Source organism: Danaus plexippus (genome assembly GCF_018135715.1).
Source record: "Danaus plexippus chromosome 18 unlocalized genomic scaffold, MEX_DaPlex mxdp_20, whole genome shotgun sequence".
Taxonomy (NCBI): Eukaryota; Metazoa; Arthropoda; class Insecta; order Lepidoptera; family Nymphalidae; genus Danaus; species Danaus plexippus.
In genome coordinates this window covers 1,868,532-1,890,748 of record NW_026869853.1, presented here as the reverse complement: position 1 = coordinate 1,890,748, position 22,217 = coordinate 1,868,532, and the positions used below count along the sequence as shown (strand labels likewise).

Here is a 22,217-nt window from a genome sequence, read left to right as displayed (position 1 = left end):
AAATAGGAATTATTATTTTTATTATATAGACAATTAAATTGGCAACGAGCTACAATAATTAATATCAAATTGTTGTAAATGATTTTTTGCTATTATTTTTTAAGGGGATTATTTTTTATAAATTCTGCATTCGTTCTATATTTCTATCATATGGTAGTTACACATAATTTTGTCTAAAGTCAATGCTGATTTTTTTTATTTCTTTAATTTTTTTATCTTATAACATACACTGAGACCAGTTTTCGAAGTCTACTTAGGTGAGCGGCTCAGTATCTAAACAGAATTTATATAACTGAGTATAAATGTGCCTTTTGGGGTAGATGAAGAATTATAGAAAATTAACGATATAACAAGATTATTTTTTTGCCATATATCTTTTTTTATTATTGCGTTAAATAAATGATTTTCAAGTAAGACATAAATCATAATTATTCAGGCCATTGATTATTCCTAGTGAACAACTAGCTGAATTTGGTTTTCTAAAAATATTTAAAAATAAGAATAATTTTTGCTGTATTGTATGGGAAAAACTATAAAATACAACAAATCGGGAATCATAAGCAACATACAAACTCACAATTCCTTACGAGACTTAATTTAGTTTATATAGCGTGTATATTTTTCGAATAAAGAATTCGACTCCTTTCAGACGAATTTGTTTCATGATTTTTGATGGAATCGTTGACTTAAAAAGAAAAGCGAACACTATTCACATGCTATTTTCTTGCATGCAAATAAAAAAACTGCAGAATATTGTTTTCATGACTGAGATATATAATTTTTTTTTATTAATCACAGGTTTTTCATAGTTGCTCGGATGATATCGTTCTTGTAAATTTAAAGATGATTGTAAATTCAGAAGCATCTTATAAATTATTACTTTTTGTGAATAAAAAAAAATAATAATATAAAGCAAATATTGTATAAGGGACTTCAGGTAAAATAAAGCTGTCTACGATGAGACAATCGATTGCCATGTAGGTCAGGTTGTAGACAAAATTTACTCGAATATAAAATTTAATTTAACTGACTCCATGATATTGTACAGTATCGCTTACAAAATTACTATATTAAGTTGATAGCAGCATAACAAGCAAAAAGTATGATCATGAGAAAATAAAAAAAGTATGAACTGTATACAAAACACTAACACCTAAATATTTTAGTCAAATGTTTTATTTAAAAAAACTTTGTCGTGTGACAGCAATAATAAAAATAAGTATGAAAGAACTATTTAATTAAATTACTCTTGTATGGAATTAATTCATTGCTTAATGTTATTAAAAATGTAGGAAAATATTTCAAGAGACTATCTTAAAATCTTGTAAAACGTCCCTAAAAATATATAATTTTTAATTAACGATATATATAATTTCCAATAATCTTGTTACTGAACGGAAGTTAACCGGAACGGAAGCATCCTCACTCGCTACAAATCGTTACTATATTAATCAAAAATCAAAATTATTGAGGATGAAAAATAAAAAACAACATATAATTCTACATCCATTATATTTCAACTTCATTAGTGGTGATAATTAAAATTAATACATATCAGATGCATCTCAATTCATGTTATTTATACACGGGATCCTAGACGACTAAGACAGTAACCTAACGTTCTCTCATATCGATGTCATCTTAAAAAAAAATTATATATATATAGTTAAAAAACAATAATAATTCCGGGCGAGTCAACGAGTTTAGATAAACGGTATAAAATCAGTCTAGAGAAGAACTTGTCACCACACAACGTCGGTTTGCACGAGCACAGTCCACTTACAACTAAACAAAAATAAAAATTTTGTTCCTTATAATTAAAATACTTTAGCAGTTCATTTCGTTAAAAAAAATTGTAAAAAGTTTGTATACTGCATGAGATTCCACGGGGCTTTGACTAGTTTAAAAATACATACACAACTCACCGTTTAAACTAAATGTGATGAAATAGGAATTACTAGAAAAATGTAAAGCTTCCAAAAACGTACCAAATAAAGGAACCCAAAAAACAAAATCAGACCGATCTGTTAAATACAAGTACATTTTATACATATCAATAATACTACAAACAAATAAAATTAAGGTACACAAACAGCGTTCAGTTTGAGATGAAGAGGACCTTCATCATGAGGCTGCACCGGTACTGTACCATACAACAAACTCACACAGCCCAAGCTTCTTCCATTTTCATAATATTAACAGTCTTGTAATATTCATATCACATGTGACAGCAAACCAACATTGTGATGGCAAGTAATTTGGCAGTGTAAGAAAAAATCACCAAAATCTGTCATATGTACCACAATTAAGATCACAATACAGTTAATACTTAACAATTAAACTTACCCTTAGTATACAATACGGTGACAGTTTTTGTACAATGCCATCTCCGAGCTCGTTTTTTTTTTTTTTGTATAACATTTAAAAGTTTAACTCATACAGCCCGATTGACAATAGAATTGGCGAAAATTTCAGTCTTCTAACTTAATTTCCCAAAACTCACTTGTGCCTCGACTATTTATTATAATTTGCGCCAAACAACCTCACATCACTACACACTTAGACTATTCGGTGAAAACGAGCACGGAGTTATCGTATAAAGCGCTTACAATTAATTATTCTAAAAATGAATTATACAGGAATGTCTTATAAATAACGACGCTAGAGGTTCGACGAACGCACAAAGTATTTCCCTCACATCTACTGTCACATATAAAAAATTGATTAAAATTACTCCAATATAAATTCCACTCATACAGTACGGCAGATAAAAAATAATAATAAAACACACGACATATAAAACATTTAAGCTCAATGGGTTATGTGGATAGCACGTATGGCAACACACGAGAGTTAAGACGTCTTATACGTCGCTTGTCAACAAGTAGAAAATATACGGAATATTAATTAACACGTAGTTTATTGCTGTGGTCGGCACTGTACAAGATAGTCACCGGTTTAATGCAAGTGGAGTGAGCTCGAGGAACAGCCGCCGGGAACTGAAACATATAATAATACTAGTAAAGGCATCCATTTTGTTTGTCTATGGTAATACAGAGAACAAAGTTTTCATTAAAAATTACTGCTATATTTTCGTTGATCTCATTTCAAGTCATATAAGGGTGTGTTATATAATGGACTTTATTTCCTTTAATATACTAGTAAAATTAATTATATATACTAGTGTATCAAATCACAATCTGTTATACATGTATATATTATCTTAATCTTCAAACAAAGTACTATCAATGTAAGTGTATTAATTCTCACCATAGTTTTATGCCTCAGTGGCTTGTTCTATGAGCTCGGTTCTGGGCTCCTCTGTTGATACTGTCTTAACCTTAATGTCTGATACTTCCGGTTCCACCTTCTCTCCGTCGCCGTTCTTCGTGTCACCATTCGACCTCACATCGTCACCGTTCTCCGTCAATCTCGCGCTTAATTCCTCCATTTTGTTTGAATCTCCGTTCTCTATTAGATCACCGTTCGTTTTTCCGTTAACCTGTGCATCTTCTGTCGGTTTGTCTTTGACCGTTTTGTCTGTTTCTTTTGATGGCTCCGAGTTTTTTTCTTCTGTTTTATCATTTTTATCTTTTTTATCTCCTATATTTTCTTCTGCTTCACTCTTGTCTGCGGATTCTTCTGGTGTGATTTCTATTTTAACATCGCTTTCAGTGACCGTCTCCTCTAACACTCCGTTCTTTTCGACCTTTTCTTTTTCTTTATCATCTATATTTTTTTCTGGATGTTTTTCTTTTGCGGTCGCCTCGCTGTTTTTCATTTCCATTTCTTGTTCAGTGTCTAGTATGCTATCCATAATGTCGTTCGTATTTTCGGCTTCCATTGATTCCTCTTCAATGGGGTTTAGCAGCGGTCTTAACGGCATCGTTTCCAGATTGGTAACACCCTGTACCTTTGACAGTATCTCGTCGCATTCCTTTTCCAGCACGTCACCAACGTTACGTAACTCCTCGACATCTTCAGCGGCCGCCGGCTCTTCAACCACTGGCTCTAAGTCCTCAATTATTTCAGCCATTTCGCTAATATTTTCTTTGTCACTTGTAACTTCTTCTATTTCAGTTATCACTGTAGGAGATGCTTCAGAGGCGGACGCATTCGTCTCTATACCATTTTTGTCGGAGCTCTCTTTTGGCACGTCGGGGGTTACTTCAGTCTTTTCTTTGGATTCTGTACTCACATTATTTTCAACAGGTGTGTCTTTTTCTTTTTCTTTTTCGGCTTTTACTTCATCGTTTTTGTCGTCAACTTTATCATCGGAGGTCTCAGTTTCCATATCCTCAGTCTTCTCCGGTTTGTTTTCCTCAACTTCTTGTACAACAGGCTCCATATCAACTACGTTTTCAGTAACTTCTTTCGTATTCGTAACATCCTCAATGGATATTTCAGTTTTCACCTTTTCCTCTTCTTTAACTGGTTCATCTTTTGATTCTTCCACTTCCATCTTTTCTGGTTCCTCTGCCTTCTCAGGTAGTGGTGTCTCTTCTTTAGATGAATCAGTTTCAGAAGCCGATTTGACGTCTTTCTGTATGTCGGTTTTGGGTACTTTAGCAGGTTGTTCATCCTGAAACGTTAATTAATGTTTCTCGTTAATAAATTACTTTTGAACCTGTCATTAAATAATAGCAAATATGTATATCTGCATATTGCCATTTTATTAACGAAACAAAAATTATTTGTAATACACGTGTGAGCATCATTATGCCACCATTTACCCTCACAGACATGTATTAAGCACAAAGAAGAATATTAGAATTTCAATAAAACAAAATCATTCAGAAAAAATTAAATCCATAAAATATGTCGGAACATAAATATAACAGAACCATATTACTTCCAAGGGTTATATAAGTAAGATTTTTAAAATTATATAATGTCAGTATAAATAAATCACAACACTTAGTATTAAAAATAAATTTGCTTTATTATACAAACGACAACAATAATAATTTAATCTACGGTAAGTAGTAATTCTATATAGTATAATATATTGCTATTATATAAGCCAAGGATACAATACCCTCACTATAAGTATCAACAACAAACTGAATATAGGGCAGGTCTAGTATTTCAATCACAAATCTTCGCATACAACATCACAAAGTGACATCACTGCTAATTCAGTTTGATGAAAATACCTGTAGTAGTGATACTGATCTCTGTAAACAACAAATATCTAACATCGTTCTAAGCGATCCTTCACCACTACACTACACGTCATGTATGCACCTGAGGTTCAGTCTTGCGTTTGTTGGAGACGGCTAGTTGTGTGAATGTATGTATCACGGGGTAAGTATCAGTGGCCTCGCTGGGTAAGGAACTGTTACCCTCACGGCTGGCCAGCGCCACATGAAGACCCGCTTTCGATGCTGCTTCAGCTTCTGGAAGGTTGGGATAACATTTAATATTCAATGTGTATTTATTGTAGAAAAATGTTCAGATTACTTGAATCAATTACGATTTTATTTAAATATATTTCTTCTTCACTGAGCTATTACAATAATTAAATAAACTAAGTTAACTTAAGTTGATCTGTGAAGATAACAATTTTTTCTTAATAGAAAATACATAGTTAGTATGGCAACAGTTCTAAGGTACTCATAAGAACTAATCACTACTTCCAAACTTATAAAAATGAACATTAAATGGTAACTGATTTAAATTTATGAATAATATATTTTGTAATTTCGATCAAAATTGTCATATAACTTTAAAAATGTCTCTTCAGTTGAATATAAATTTACCTTTAACAATATCAGTCACAAACAATACTTCTTCAGCATTGCAGCCAATTTTTTCCACTATAGCCTTGTAGCTAGACTCTTCTTGTTTCCCACCGACCGCGGTGTCAAAATGACCATCTATATATTTGAGGAGGTCACCGGCTAGTGACTGGCCAAAGAGAAGTTTCTGAGCTTGAACCGAGCCTGATGAATAGATGTACACTTTTTGACCTTCAATGGAGTGCCACTGTTCTAGTGCTGTAGAGACATCATCGAAGACACTATAACAAAGTACATATTATTATAATTATGTAGTATTTAAGTATTAAAAGGAATTAGTGTGAAGGTTATATGGTTTTGTGAATGATTTTGATATTAGCTATTAAATTAAGAAGTATTACATGGGTCTTTTAAAATTCCCAGATGCTTACGCTGTTCCTGTGGTGATGTGATATAGATTTTTTTTTTTCAGAAAACAAAAGCTATCTACAAATTTTATGACTAGCAAATTTGAAATGATATAGCAATGAGATTTTATATCTTGTAATATAAAGGTTACTGCCAACTTACTGTCCCTTAAGGTCTCCTTTGTCATAGCCCTGCTTCCAAATGAGCCCCTGTAACTGTTTTAGGGCCCCAACTTTGCGATCAGCAGACATCTGCCATTTGACATTGTTGACCAAACCCTCAATTTGATCTTCCTTAGAGGCATCCTGGAATATTAACACCATTGTTAGGGTAAATTTTGTGTAATTAGTTATATTTGTGACTCTTAAAACTATCAAAGCAAATCAGATGGTTAAGCATAGAAAAACAATAGTGTCAAGTGATATATCTCTTTTTATATTAATGATAATAATTATAGAAATGAGAATTTAGTGGCATATTGTTCCAGAAACCTGAATTTGATTAAGTCCAAGTGCCTCAGAGACACTGAAATATTTTATGTAAGGTATTTAAGAATAAAAAATTATAACAGTGTGTTTTAAATCACATTAAATTGTGAATTATAGGACTTTAGAAGAGAATATTTCTTGAAACAAAAATACACAAAGAAACAGAAGAATAAAAAATATTGCAAATAATTTAATATACTATTCTAAAGCATTCTAGTACATGTTAAACTGTCCCACCTCGCCTGGGATAGCAACGAGTCCCTCAACGTTTTTTTCCTTATCCTCAATGGCCAGTTTCCTCAGCGCCGTGACCGATTCCTTCACATCATCATTCTCCCACTGTGCTTCTAGGAACTGTTTTACATTTTCCTCTGCGTAGGGAAACAGCTTATCCTGCAGACAAATATATTATGATGAGTTTTTATCAACATTATGAAAATCAATTTCTTTTCGTGAGCATATTCTTTAAGCACTGAAGAAATACAAACATCGACGTAATGATAGTAGGAAGTCGATTTAGACTTTTTATAAATTGTAACTAGTTTTAATTCAAGATATATAAACAATCTCCTACTGTAAAATACTTTTAATATATAATTTTATCTGATATTGTTGATATTTAGTACCACCATATAAATTTGTACCACAACGACTTCGAATAGTTTTCGATACAAATATCTGTGAATGAAAAATCCATAAAATGTAAATGTTTGATTTACGATGTAGTCGTAGTACGAGTACCACTGAACGAACAACAAGATTTATCAAATTCGTTACGTGATGCTATGAAAGCAACGATATTCTTTTCGAATTGTTCTAAACTAAGTTCGAAGAAATTTCTTCAGAACTTCTATACTATAAGTTTCTTTTCTTTCGCACTGTACACTTAACTACACTTTTCTTTCTTCAATGATCTCAATGTCAATTGCTTAAAAGAAAATGAGGTCAATTTTTCGGGTACATTAGATGGTCTCAATGTGTAGGAAAATTAAAACGATTAGGAGTAACTTGTACTGGAACTGAAAATTCCTCTTGAATTGAGATTTAAAATGAATTGCTTTGTTTTTAATGAAAATAAAATATGTGATTCATAAATTAATACAGATAAAAAATAAAGAATAGGGTGGGCTAAGGATTGTATCAAACGCACATAAAATTAAATGAGCAGAATAAAACTTTAAAAGACCAAAAGTTAATAGAGCTGAAGACAAAAATTTACATGAACATTATGGCTTAGAGAGCAAATTATATATGTACAAAATTTTCAAATGTTAATATGATACTAGTCTTTGAAACGGTTAAATAAAACCCCATAACATACTTCTACAGATATTAATACTTTATGGCTTCTATTTGTTTTGTCTTTAGCGATTCTCAATAACAAAATATTATGTATTTCGTATAAAATCATGGTACGAGGGGAGTTGTTGGTATTAATAACCTAATCAGCGATTTTGCTTAACTTTTTTTAGTGTATCGTTTAAGGATTATAATCTCAGACAGACATCGAATTAATATAAAGGACATTATGGTGCTTAAATAAATGTACAGTATCGCTGGCGGGCTCGTTGGGGGTAAGAGGAATTTGATACCACTTATTACGCATGCGCCATGGATATACCCCCGGGCAGAATGGATTACATTCTGGCTAATAATTATTTCAAAACTCAACACGGTCTGCGAGATATGTTCATAAAATCTATACTAAACGTCAATGTACTTCAAAAGACTACTTTTGTGAGAACAATCGAATCAATTGATGGCTATATAGATACATGTTTTGTTTATCTCCTTGAAATTGGTAGTGATAGCTGTTAAGATGAAAAATTTATGCCTAGTTACTAAACCATTATATTTTCTAGATTAATGTTTGATTTCTTACAAATACCTTGCGTATGATGGTAATATAATGTTTACACAAAATACTTCTAAATAATTGCTTTAATAGAATTCCTTATGTACAATAACATCAGCTTTGTAATGGAATATTTTGTGCTATTTAAAGAATTCTTATTAAATTTAGAATAATAATCTACCCCAAATTCTGTCATTAAAATCTAAATAAGTGTCGTCGACATCAAAGGAAAAATAAAAATATTAAATATATATACGGACTAATCCTATTTTTTAAGGCAACTTGAAATATTGTACATTAAACTGTTTAGCATAACATGATAGTGAAACTCAGCTATGAGCCGGGGTCGATGTACGACCGGCGACTGTCCAAACCGGATAGCCTAGCCGGCTTCACTGCGCCATGGCTACTTTGTTTTCAAATGTTAGGTATGTGCTCCAATTATATTTTTATACCGCCTTTGTCTTGTCATAGTAATGATCAGAACGTATTTTATAAGCGGAAAATTGCTTCCAACGCTAACAGTCCGCGTCGTGTAGGTTCTGGTATCATATTTATTTACTCTTAAGTCTAAACGTAATCTGATATTAACAATTTCAAGAATAAATTCATATAGAGCTGGGTAAGGTTACTCCTTCCGCATTAAAGCTCACCAGCTGAAGCCTTCACTTTTTAAATAAAAGAAACAATATTACAATGGTAAGGTATATATAAATATTAATTCATTGAAGGCTTTTTTGGTTCGATAACACAATTCTTTCATTTTTTTTACATGTTTCTATGCATATTATGTATGTATATAAGTTTCAAATATTAGACATAATAAAAAGAATGAAAAGTATGATTTTTACTTCATATATCGACACGCTCTGTGGACAACGTCCTCTACAGCTGAGCGCGACTGACTATAACCCGTAGAGGAAACGTTTTATCTGAGTCATTGCTCCGCGTGAGTTAAAAACTAAAGAATGTATTCACTTTCGCTTGCTGAATACAATTATTAAAATATTAACGAATAAAAAACAGCAAAAATAATGATACATAGTGCTATTATATATATATATAATCCCAGTTACAATATACATATATATATTGTAACACTATGTCCTTAATAAAACTGTAAATATTATTTATAATAAATAGTGAGTGACCGACTCAGTGAATATTTCGGGACCTCCTAATGTCAAAGTAACTGCCTGCATCCGTCAGAGAATACTTTTTATCAAGTGCTCGATATACATAATATGTAGCATAGATATCTTCTTAAAAAAACAACTTTTAATTATGTACAGACTAGCTGGTGAGGGATTTTCTTGTTAATTTGTTTTCCCTGTTTACCTTGAACATGTTTTACCGGATTTAAGCATTTATCCCGATCATTCTGACAAATCTAGATTCCGATTAAGTAAGATACTCCGATTTTACTTCATCAGTATGGGGTGGTGTATAAAAAAATAGTGATTAGGGCCACAAACATCAGCCTAGTTTAGAAAAAATATTCATTGACCAATAGTTGTTGGAATCTAACGGTTTTTAGACGACAACAACCACGTCCCTTTACTAACCCTTAAACATAAGCCTTCCAAAAGATTATCTTCAATTGATCTTAGTAGTACATTTTCAAAGTGCTCTCCCAATTTAAGTAAGAACGAAGTAATATAGAGCAAACTCCTTGAAAAATCGTTGTGTTCAGTTCTCTGACAGAAAGCTACGCTTCTACAGCAGTTTCCTTAAACTTTTATATAAAATTTAGTAGTGTCGTTTGTTACCTTAATAGATTTTTTAAAAAACTGTTTAAAATTAACGCTAAAAATGCTATTTGCTGTTCAAACCCCTCAAGGATCTTATTAAATAAAAATCATGGTCTTAATAGTCAATCGAAATCAATTGGTATTGCGAAATTCATTAATAATACCCCCAAATGTGATTTTTTATCAAGAAATAAATCCCCAAAACCTTTTGCCTGACAGGTACCTCTAAATACCATGATTAAAAAAAATTAAGGCGGTAAAATATAGAAGAAATGTATTTATCATTATAATTAAAATTCTTTTTTAAAAAAGTACCTTTCCATAACACCCATTACCTATTATAAGACATAGCAAATAGTAACCAAAAAAAAAATAATATAATTTGTTCTAGTATTTTATATACTTTTTTCAACTATCAAAACATCCCTTTTAAATTAAACATATATATATATATATATATATATATATATATATATATATATATATATTTGGAAAACGGTCATATCTACCTGAACATGCATGTATTTATAACTACTGCTGTAGAGGAATGCTATTTACTTATGCAGAGAATAACATAAAAGGATATTATTAGACTTTTCAAGCACTACCTGGATCCTAAAGTCGATTTCAAATACAAAGTTAAGGCGAGAGACATATAAAAAATAATAATATTTCGTGTCATTACGTTATTCTACCTGCCACACTAAACAATCACCTTTTTGACTGACATCGAAGAAAGTGATTATGTATTTCACTATTATATTCGTATGTACGTATATTGTTATTGTTGCCATTATATTCAAAGAAACTACGGATACAGAATTTTTAAGAGTTTCAAATTTTTAAAAGAAAATTTTTTTATGTTTTTGTTTCAATTATCCTTTTACATACTTCTAAAGAAGGTAATTAAAGTCATAACAATTTAAAAGTTTTTCAATAAAAAATATATTACTCTTAAATATTATAATAATATAAATAGCATTAATCAGTACATCGCTTAACCGTTACGAGATTATTTCATTCAAATTAGTTTCAATAATTTCCGTTACAAACAATCCCACATACACTCACAATATTAGGACATTCACTTTCACTATAATTTCCAACAATTTAAATAATTTTATTTCACCGATATTAGATTAAGCTCAGGAATGATACGCTTTTAATAGCTGATAGTGCAATTGAAAAGGTTTTCCTTGAAAAAGGAACTATAATAATTTTTAAACATCGACAAAGTATGTTGATCATTGAATAAGTAATAAAGCGTATTTATGTATATATTTATGGATAACATAAATTAGCAATCCGTTTTTTTTTTGGTAGCGGCTTACACGAGGAAAAGTCCAGGTAGGTAGATAAATACAAGTTTCCAAGAAATGGGGACGCCCTTATTATCCCATTCAGAATCCGACCCCATGTTCGTAGAGGGGCCTTAAACCTGTTTTTTTTTACATTTACACATCGCTTTTATATTACCAATATTGGATCCTAACTTTTAATAGAGCAGTCACCGTTTTTATCATATTTTATAAATTATTACTAAAATCCAAAGAAGTAACAAATAAAACAATATTCGTATAGATTACAAGAATTGTATAGCTTTTATTTAAAACAACTAGTTTTTGAGGAATTATCTACAAAAATGTTATGAAAACCAGTCCAAATAGTAATTTATTGTATAAACAAAATGCAGAACGTAATTTTTCGTTGTATGGACAAAAACTGGATCGAAACACGAGGCAGAATTTCGCTTTCGACGAAACTTTGAAAAAAAAAACTATTATCAAACCACTTTGTTCTTTATCTCTTCGGATATAGCATATAAAGTTTAACTTTTGTTAACTGAATAATGCTGTAACGCAGCCAAACCTGGCTAGACTAGTACATTCATGACAAACTATTTAGTTTTGTTTCATTGAAAATAAATATCTAATAATTCGTTACTTTTTTCTCTTTCATCGTTAAATCATTTCAATGAGTGTGAACGAGACACACGATTGACGACTGTATGAAAAGGACAGTTAACTGTGAAACATTTTTTTCCCAGCCAGCTGCGACGAACAGCTGTTTTAAGCCGGTAGGCGTTGACTTGAAATTGTTAACAGCACGTTTATTCAACTTATTGTCATTTGGAACAGTTAAATATTAAAATTTAAACTTTTTTATTTTAAACTTTTATTTATATTTTCAACCAAGCAATGATTGATAAAATGTTTTATCAACAGTTTTTTAGGTTGAGGTCAAAGCATTTATTTATGTTGTGAGATTAGATGTCAGTGTTGAATTAACCATAATTAAATAGCTTTATTAAATAAACATTTTAAATTAGAATAGGTTCCATTTTGATTTCGTCCACCATGTTGCGAATCTGAAAACCGCGACCATTTTGCAATTCACTCGCACAGACTAAACTAGGAATTTCGGCTTAACAAATATAAGGATAAAATGTAGTAACCCCGAAATAATATAAGATTCGATTTATTGTTGTGAAATTATAGTATATCACGTGTTAAAACAAAACACCGGCCGGCCAGTTATTTCGACCTACCTTAACAAAGCTGATCGATGTTGTTGTTCCCTCGATGTCCAACAGCAAAATTTTACACTTCTTTACGATTTCACCAATATCTTTGTTATCATTTGCCATTTTGTATTAGTACTACCTTTTTCAGGTGTACTTTCTTTAAAATTTTCTGAATCTACTTGACTAGAATTCTTCCACGCCACACTACTACCCCACACCACAGAAAAAAAGCATTGATTGAACAAGACACGAGAACACGGCCAGCGTACTGAAGGACGCGCGGGTGCGAATTCAAGAGGGAGCAGGATGGATACATTTGTCAAGGGAGTGAATGAGATAGAATACCGGAAGGATGTAGCTACTATCAATGCATCCAACATACTTTTGTATTAACCCGTATATTGCCAGCTGTTTGTTAGATTTAGTGGAAAATAATGTTGGCCTCAGACAACTTTCAACTGCTATAAAAACAAATTTAAGTAACTGAACGGTAAATATTAATCATTCAAAACACTATGCATTATCATATGTAAATTAAATAATTTGGTATTATAAATTCTAAGTGTGTATACGTTGATAATGAACCTTTTAACAGCATGCCACCAAATTTTTTTTTGTATTTAAGCAGTTAAAATATTTAGTCACTCGGAATCATTTCGATTACATGAAATGAAAACTTTTTTATTAACTTCAAAATATTATTTGATATTTTCTATTTATCTGGGTAAAATTATACTGCGATTTTACGTCATTCGATAAGTTTTGTTTTATATTCATAATAATATTTTCTGTAATTATCTACATGATTTAATTATGTGCCTGGCAAAATTGTGAGAAAAAAATAAAAGGCTCAAATACTGTAATATTATTTTATTTTTTACACATTGTTACATTTTGATGTCACTATTTAATACTATTATATTATAATTATATTTTTATGTGGTCAAACAACGATGGCTTCCGTACATTTGAACTTTCAGTCTTCAATTTCTTTATAAGTCTTGGAGTGTGGATTATTTCAGCCTTTCGTTTAGTAGGAACCTGAAAATTACGCATCTTGTGAATATTATATCTTTGCAATTAATAAAAATTTCACGAACGTCGTATTTGGAGAGAATAATTGATTATACATAAATAATGATAATTATATTCTTCTTAATTCATTGTCTAAAATGTAATTCTTCTTTCATGAAAAGAACAATCATTTAATATAATTTCGACAACTTAAAATTGACCAAGATTTTGCTGGAGAATAAAACAAAATAATTTTGGAATAGTTATAACCTTCGAATTATCATCAGGATTAATGGAAGTGAAGACGAAGTTCCCTCTGTTATTGGTAATGTTTCTGGGCGTGTCATCATCAGCTAGCGGTGTTGCCAGAGCAGCTAGTCTAGCCAAAGCTCCCCTTCCACGTGTTAATAAAGACGTGTGATAGTTTTGCTAAAAATTTAAAAAATTTATATTACTATATAGCTCGCCTCGTATCATACATTATTCATTAAATAACATCTAAGATATATATATTTTATACCTGAAAAATTGTGAATCCTCTCTTTGGACTAGGTATATCTTTTGCAGATTTTTTCTCAACCACAGGTTTTTCTACAGGTTTAATGATTGTATTATCGTTGATCAAAGATGAGACACTTCGAGAAGATAAATTCGCTTTAATTATTGTGCTTCTGGTTATACTCTTGTTTGGCTCTTCATCTTTTTCACGCTAAAAAATATGATAAAGTTGCCAGTATTAAAAAAATTTATACTTAATTATAATTAGTTCGTATTTATATCACTAAATGTTAATGTATTGTAATTACCATTTGCCTTATAAACATTTCTCTTTCATGTCTTTCCTTTCTCCACTGTTCTTCAGATTCAAATTCATCTTCCTGTGTATCTGTAAATTCTTCAGGATATGTTCCGGTTTCTTCTTCACCATCTATGAAAACCAAATATATTAATATATATATACTACAAATCCACAATATTAAAATTTAGTAGTGCAATACTATTATATAATTAGTAATTATTTTATTGTTTCAAACTACAAATAGTAAGGAAAGAAAATTAACTCGTAAGTGTGCCCATTAGTTTATACCTAAAACAAAATTGTAAAATAAAAGCTAATAATATATTTGGTAAGCTTAACATTATATGTTACATTTTAGACATAGCTGGTGACTATAATGTTAAAATTAAAGAAATTTTGAGCTAATACTTAAGAACATTTAGAAGGTAGTAGATTCAGATGTTGATAGTGGAGATATATGTTACATTTAATATTTTATATATAACCATGTACCTGCATTATGCCAGCGAAACTTTCTCTGTCGGTGTCCATCACCCAAGTCTCCGTCTTCGAACAGCAGTTCCTGTATGAGCCTCACTTCACGTTTGTCCTGGTCTAAGACTTCACGCCTGAAAAATAATTTTCTCTTGGTTGGTTGGTTGTTTTAAATATAGCTTTCATCCGTATAAAGTCGTGCACAGTATATTCTGCCAGTGTCGTGTTATAAATTTCTCTTATGTGGAAAACGATGTACATTAAAAGAACGTGCTAATGATATGTGACAAACCAACTGTATATATAACAAAAAATAGTGCGTGCAGTTCCTTAGCACGGAAGAAGTAAAACTTCGTAATTGTAAACAATTCATATGCACTAAATAAAATACTGCCCTATTAACTTATACATGTATCAAGTCAAACCAAAAACATTATTTATATTATATATAAATTTAAAGTTTACTTCGCTGCATAACAAGAATACCATGCGCATGTGCTTGGAATCTACCGCCTCACTCTCTTTCTCTCTCCTACTTTCTACATTTGTATATCTTTCTTTCTCTCTTCCTAAGCGTGAAACGTTTAACGCAACCTCGTTGGAAGTCGCATAAGAAATATCACTTCAAAAATAAAAAACGCAATGATTTATTTTGTCAGGAAGCTATTAACTTTTTCTTATATCTGTACAAATTTATCCAGCAAAATACTTTTGATTTGTGGATGGACTATATCAGAGGCATTATAGTGTGAGCAGTTTATATGTTAGTGTCAACAATACAAACATACATATGTATCTGTCCCAGCTCCCTCTGCAGCTGTCCTTGATGGAAGCTGTCATTGTCTCCTTCTTCCCTCTCCATCCGGTCCAGGCCCCGTTCATCTTCATCACCAGAACCCACCCATTCATCTTCAGATGTCAATTCAGCCTCATTCTCAAAGAAATCTGTTATTCCTTTCTTTGATTGTTTGGTTTTTGGCTGCTGTACTACGATCTGTAGGCATGTATTAAGAAAAATATGAGAAAAATCCTTCAATGAATGCTACAATTATCCAGTTTAATATTTAATTCTTATTATACATCAAAACTTATAATAGATTGGAGCAACAATGGCAAGAAATATTAAATGTATAAATTATTTGTTGAAAATTTTTAATTTGATATTTTTTAAAGTTACATTCACTAGGACTGTTAACATGAAGAAGAAAACTTCTCAGAATTCTATGGATTCACCCTGCGAGTTCTGGGTCCATCACATTGTAGAGAGAGTAGCTTCAACAGTGCCTGGGACTTGCGACCCAGGTGTAGCTTTAAGGGGCCCCTATCTAACGCGCGTTAAACGCTCACCTCCACCGTCCAAGCTCCTCTCTCTTATTAACCGAATCATATTGAACTGTATGATAGAATTGATACAAATAGAATTTTTGAGTTAAGATAATTTTCGCCTGTTTTGTAATTTATCAGCTTATCTTAGACGGTAGAGTGTCAGAACAGTATAATCACCTCATTCTCCTCTGAATCGTACTCCACAATCCTGTCATCTTGTTCTTCTAAGTCACTTTCTACATTATCTTCTTCTTCATCATCTGAAAATAATTTATTTGTATGAAAAATTTATATCTCAAAATATCCATAAAAAGGCCACATACATTCACGATATATGTATATTATGTTCAAAAAATTTCTATATAGGTATATTTTTTGGAATTGTAAGTTAGGAGGGTTAATTTTTTTTATTTATTGCAGCATATCTCTTCATTTTTGTAAGAGCTCAATTGATTTCTCAGAGAAATTATTTTTCCAGTTGGCCAACATTATAAAAATTTGAGCTCATCAAATTAAAGAAAGAAAAATATTGCTAGTTGCTGGTAATTGTTAAAGAAAATATTCTTGTTATATATAAATATCTACTGTTTCACCTGATATATGTAAAGCACGTTGCTCTGCCTTCTTTTTCTTAAGTTTCTTGGTCTTTTTTGGTGAATTCTCAATAGCTTCATCATCTGATTCAATAACAAATTTCTTTCTGTGGTCCTTAGACGGCACGTCGGTTGCGAAATACTTATTTTGTTTAGGCTTATCCTCTAAGTCATCTAATTCATCTAGAATCGAATTTAATACTGTGTTCTGTTTGGTTATGTCATTCCCACTCGTATTTGATACATTTTGGTCCGTTACTCCGTCTATTAAATTATTAGTAGCTTTTTCAAGCAATAACGATTCTTTTTCTATGTTTTGCGATTTCTCCTCGGATCCTGTGACTTCAGAACTAATATCCTGAGATACAAGTGGATTCTCATAGAATTTTCCAGTGCACATATCTGCAATGTCATCACCGAACTCCTGTGATTGTGTTGATGGTAGCGTTTGAGAGTTAACAAGGTTCTGTGAGAAACTTCCAGAGCACATTCCAGCAATATCATCCATAATTGCCTGTAGAGTGAAAAAAACTTTAATTATATGAATATTTTAACATTTAATATAAGATAATGAGATCTAAGATTTTTGCGAGTATTCATTGAAATAAAACTACAATCTAAATAAACTATATACTAAATGAAACTAATATTTTCAGACTTCTACGCGTAACTTATAATTTTTAAAATATTACATACCACCGACGTTTCGGATACTTTGCAGCAACTTTCTGGGGTATGTAGTTTTTGTTTTAAATAATAAAATAAGCGTAGTAATCCGAAAATATTAGTTTCATTTAATATATTGTCATTAAACTCACATCATCTTCTATAGTTCCACAAACATCCATGTTGTCGGGATTAATGTCAGATTTGATCATTTTTGATAGATCAGGATTTGATAAACAGATACTGTGAGCGCTTATAACAACACCACAACATCCATCTATATTTTCAGATTCAGTTTCAGTTGTTTGTGTTGAAAATACATCATCTGATAATTTATTCACTTGAGCCAGTGGCAGTTCGTCATCTGCAAAGGAATTGGTAAATTTCATAGCCATAATATACGAGATATTGCTTACAATTGTCATCAGGAGTAATAAAATATTGTCTGAATGTACACAGTTTTGAATGAAAATATATGTTTCTTAATTTTTTGTGTTAAAATAACATACTATCATATAAAAATCTTATTAACCTTGTGATTCTCTTATAGCAGCATCATCATTTATGACTTCAATTTCCCCAGTTTCACCTCTGTTTAAATCATCACTAATTGTTCGTTCATTTTCCTTTTCATCATCAGAATCTTCAAAGGCCTTTAAGATTCTACCTTTTTTGGGTTTGCAATCATCTGACTCGGAGCTGGATTCTTCGCTGTCCAGATCTTCATTCGATTCATCATCGTTATCCAGATCTTCTTTGGACTCATCATCACTCACTTCTGCTTCATCATCAAACATAGGATTCCGTTTTTTCGGCTTGTCTTCTATGAGAACATCGTCTTCTACCAATTCCTCCTCACTCTCTGAAACTCCATTATCATTCTCGTCTTCTTCTTTTTCTATTTCTTCCATCTTAGCTTCAAGTTTCTCGATATCATCTTCACCAGTCTCACCATTTAATTCAGATTTTAATTGCTGTTCTTCTAGAAGTCGCTTTTCCCATTCCAATGATCTCTGTTCAGCTATCTGCTCCTCGAGTTCGTGTTTTAATTTTAAATGTTGAGTACCTGGTTTATATCTGAAATTGAGACAGGATATAGCATTGTATTAAAATAATTTTTGTTGACTACTTTTCCGGCTGGAACTTGGGGGATTAGGACATTTTTTTTTGTTCTTATTATGTTTTAAGATTTCTCTTGGTGTAAGTAAAATGTGTGTATAAACTAATAATAATAAATAAGTCTTATGTATGAGATATAATCTTTAAGTTTCATTAACACCAAGAAGGTTTTATGTGAAAAAGTAATTTATTTTGCATAGAAGTGCATCCATCATAATATTAATGAAAATGTATGTATTATAGTGGAATATAAACATTTATTATACAATATAATATCAACTTATTCACTCACTTCTTTTCCCGATCCTTTTCAATGTCTTCTAATGTCTTTATTTTGGCGAAAAAACTAAATCTCTCCTTCAACAGTTCAACGCCACTTAACTTCCTTGACGCTGTGTCTTCATTATCCAAATCTATTAAGGTGCCCGGTCCGCCGGTGAGTTTTGGAATTGGTTTGTTGCAATTGGTTTTATCTAGAAAAATAAAATTGTGTAAGAAATATTAAAAGCAATTTAAAACTTGTGTCTTGTAATACTTACTACAAATAATTTCAGCCTCTTCAATAATTTTATCTATTTCATCAAAATTCATTTCACAGTCTGAAAATTCAGCACTCCTGTCCTCACCATTATCTTTAATTACTTCAGCAGCTTCATTCTCTACTTTAGAATCTGTGTCTTCAACGATAGTCTTTTCTGAATCATAAATTAATGAAATTTTTTGACTTTCATCTGAAACTGACTTTTGTAATACAATATTTTCTTCTAAATGACTTTCTTGACACTCAACATCTGTTTTACTAATGTCAGACAGAGTATCAGTAACATTTTTATTTGAGGATTCTGATTCTGTAGGTAAATGGAGTGATTCCGACGGTTCTAGTTGTTTGTCACTTCTGTCGAGATTATTGACTTCTACAGAGTTGTCAAGGTTCACATCACTTTCTTCATTACTGTTTGAAATTAATTCTGTGATAAGTGTAGTGGTTTCTTCGGTGCATTCATCTGCCACTCCTTTGTTATCATTTGTTACATCCATTTGTTCAACTCCTTTGTCCTCTTCCTCACTATCACTTTTACATAATTCTATAACCTCCTTCTGTCTTTGTTCCAATAACATTCTAAAAGCAGATATTAAATTAAAACAAAAAATCTTGTATATCTTCCAAGTCTTTTGAAAAAAAAAATTATAATTTAGATTAAATCAATGTCTTAAAGATGTTTAGGAACAGTACTACTTTGTTTCTGTAAGGATAGGTTGAGATGTTTGAATCAGAAAAGGATAAGGATTTAATAAAGAGAAATTTTTCTTATATATAGGAAACATCTCAATTACACTTAAGATGACTACAATAACTTGTTTAAGTATATAATAAATAATAATACAAGTGCAAAATGCTTACGCATATTGTCTCAGCTGATCTTCGTTCATTTTAATGGGCAAAGTCCTTCCATCAGAACTAATGGCCGGTTTTCTTCTACTCATTATATCTTTCAAGGTCAAAGCCTTTGGCCTATGATACGGCAACGAGACACCTTTTTCTCTTAACATGCGATTTGATTCACTTTTAATCTTTTGCTTATTTTCCAACGCCTGTTTTGCTGTCATCTATGAAATATGATACAAAATTTTAACATTAAATTCCATAATAGTTAATAGAAATTATACAAAAATAGTAAAATAATTCAACATTTTCTGAAGGAATTACTTAAACGTATTATATAGTCTTACTTTGATTGGTTTAGGAGATGTAGATTTAGTCATCTTTGGTTTAGACCTCCTTTTGAACGATTTCATTTGACTGTTGTCTTCTTCATCGGAGGTGTCGGGGTCACATATAGATTTCATGGCTTGAACATTACTTTTAACTTTCTATAAACAAACAATAATTTAAACATTAAGTATTTTGATACATTGTAAAAGGCAATATTTTTTAAATATCATCTTTTGAAAATTATAGACTGATAAAAAAAGAAAGTTAAGCAAACCTGCTTTATTTTAAGACAAGAAAACTCATCATCTGATTCACTATTAGCAGAAGTCACATTTTTGGGTTCCACATCATCAGAAGTCATTGGACCAGTTTTTCTATGTAAGAGCATACTTTTGAATTTATCTTTAAGAGTATTTTCTTTGTCTTCCCTTCTTACTGATTTTCTAACAAACGCATTATCTTCACTATCAATAAGTTTTTCTGAAGAACTATGATCACTATCAGAACTGTCTATTCTTTTTATCCTTGTCGATTTCCTTTCTTTAGGTTTTTTGGAATCCAAATTTGGTTTGGGATTTATTTCCTGGGAATTCCCTTTTTCATTTACTGTCTGTGGGGACATTTCAACACTTTTACTAATGTTGTCTTCATCACTATCAAAACCTGTAAAGTGCTGAGCACGCTTTTTAGGCGCCACAATTGGGGCAACATCGTCATCGCTCAAATTATTTATATCTTTTAGATTCCCTTCCTCAGGTTTCAGGTCACCAAATATAATAGCTTTTTGTAAATTATTCTTGTTTTTCGTATCACTAACATCATCACAAGTAGAATCGGTAATAACGGAAGGAGTATCTAATACAGTTAATGCAGTCATTGTAATATTAATGTCAGCAATATTTTCAACATAGATAGAGTCAATACAAAATATAGCTATTTAATTTAAATCTTATCTCATGAAACTAGGTATTTTACAACATTTTAAACATATAAATACGAAGACTATTTTTGACAGTTGACGTTATTCAACATTTTTCGCGCCACTTTTTGGTAGGTATAGTATAAGTATAACAGATTGATATAATATCAAATACATAAGTCAAGTTTTGTTTTAGGCAGTTAATTTTCTGCTTTTTTGCTGCTTTTTAACCTAAAAAACTAGTTTCTGACACTAAAATTTACTCTTATATTTAAGAATTTATACTATTATATAATTAATTAACAGTTTTATTTATCACCAAAAAACCATTTTTTTAATAACAATATATTTAAGTAGGATTTTTTTAATTAGTCTGATATTTTTTTTTTCTAATTATGGATAGTTACAAAACTTTTTCATTATTTAACAATCGAACATATTGATCGCCTGTTATGTTAAAAAAAATATTACTTAGTATATGATATCATGATTTTTGTAATTATTCTATCAAAAGTAAATAAATAAGACTGACAATTTTGTTTACCAATAATTGTGTTGCATTTTTTTTTTCTAACGTACTTTTATACATATTCACTTATAGTATTGATATTGAAATAGAAATATAAAATAAGCGTGCTTAAAATTGTAATTATTTTGAAACTGTTTTTGGTTAATACTTATCATTAATATCAAAATATGGCTATAAAATAATATATCGCCTTGACTACGAATTATATCCCATATTATAAATCATTAATTTCCTATCCTCAAAAATAAAAAATGTAAAAATTACACCCGAGGCATATTTATATACTGTAAACAGCCA

General features: G+C 31.0%; 2 protein-coding genes and 1 long non-coding RNA gene across 3 annotated transcripts; 1 reads left to right on the top strand and 2 right to left on the bottom strand.

Moving 5' to 3' along the window:
- Nucleotides 1–1,495: 1,495 nt before the first annotated feature.
- Nucleotides 1,496–12,962, bottom strand: LOC116772909 (enolase-phosphatase E1). Its single transcript, XM_032665216.2, has 7 exons — nt 12,792–12,962; nt 6,875–7,030; nt 6,312–6,454; nt 5,763–6,022; nt 5,248–5,399; nt 3,271–4,582; nt 1,496–2,999 (listed from the first exon to the last, which is right to left on the bottom strand). The coding sequence occupies exons 1-6, from the start codon at nt 12,888–12,890 to the stop codon at nt 3,278–3,280; spliced, it is 2,115 nt and encodes a 704-aa protein (XP_032521107.2). The 5' UTR covers nt 12,891–12,962; the 3' UTR covers nt 1,496–2,999; nt 3,271–3,277.
- Nucleotides 8,798–13,630, top strand: LOC133320344 (uncharacterized). The gene is made up of 2 exons (XR_009753733.1): nt 8,798–8,920; nt 12,955–13,630. It is a non-coding gene; the product is annotated as an uncharacterized LOC133320344 (long non-coding RNA).
- On the bottom strand, nt 13,623–21,522 carry LOC116772908 (claspin-like). The gene is made up of 15 exons (XM_032665215.2): nt 20,747–21,522; nt 20,490–20,630; nt 20,161–20,366; nt 19,298–19,878; nt 19,051–19,231; nt 18,172–18,716; nt 17,792–18,003; nt 16,974–17,487; nt 16,558–16,640; nt 15,843–16,048; nt 15,073–15,188; nt 14,588–14,709; nt 14,302–14,490; nt 14,052–14,210; nt 13,623–13,808 (listed from the first exon to the last, which is right to left on the bottom strand). Exons 1-15 carry the CDS (start codon nt 21,347–21,349, stop codon nt 13,695–13,697), a joined length of 3,972 nt encoding a protein of 1,323 aa, XP_032521106.2. The 5' UTR covers nt 21,350–21,522; the 3' UTR covers nt 13,623–13,694.
- Nucleotides 21,523–22,217: the final 695 nt, after the last annotated feature.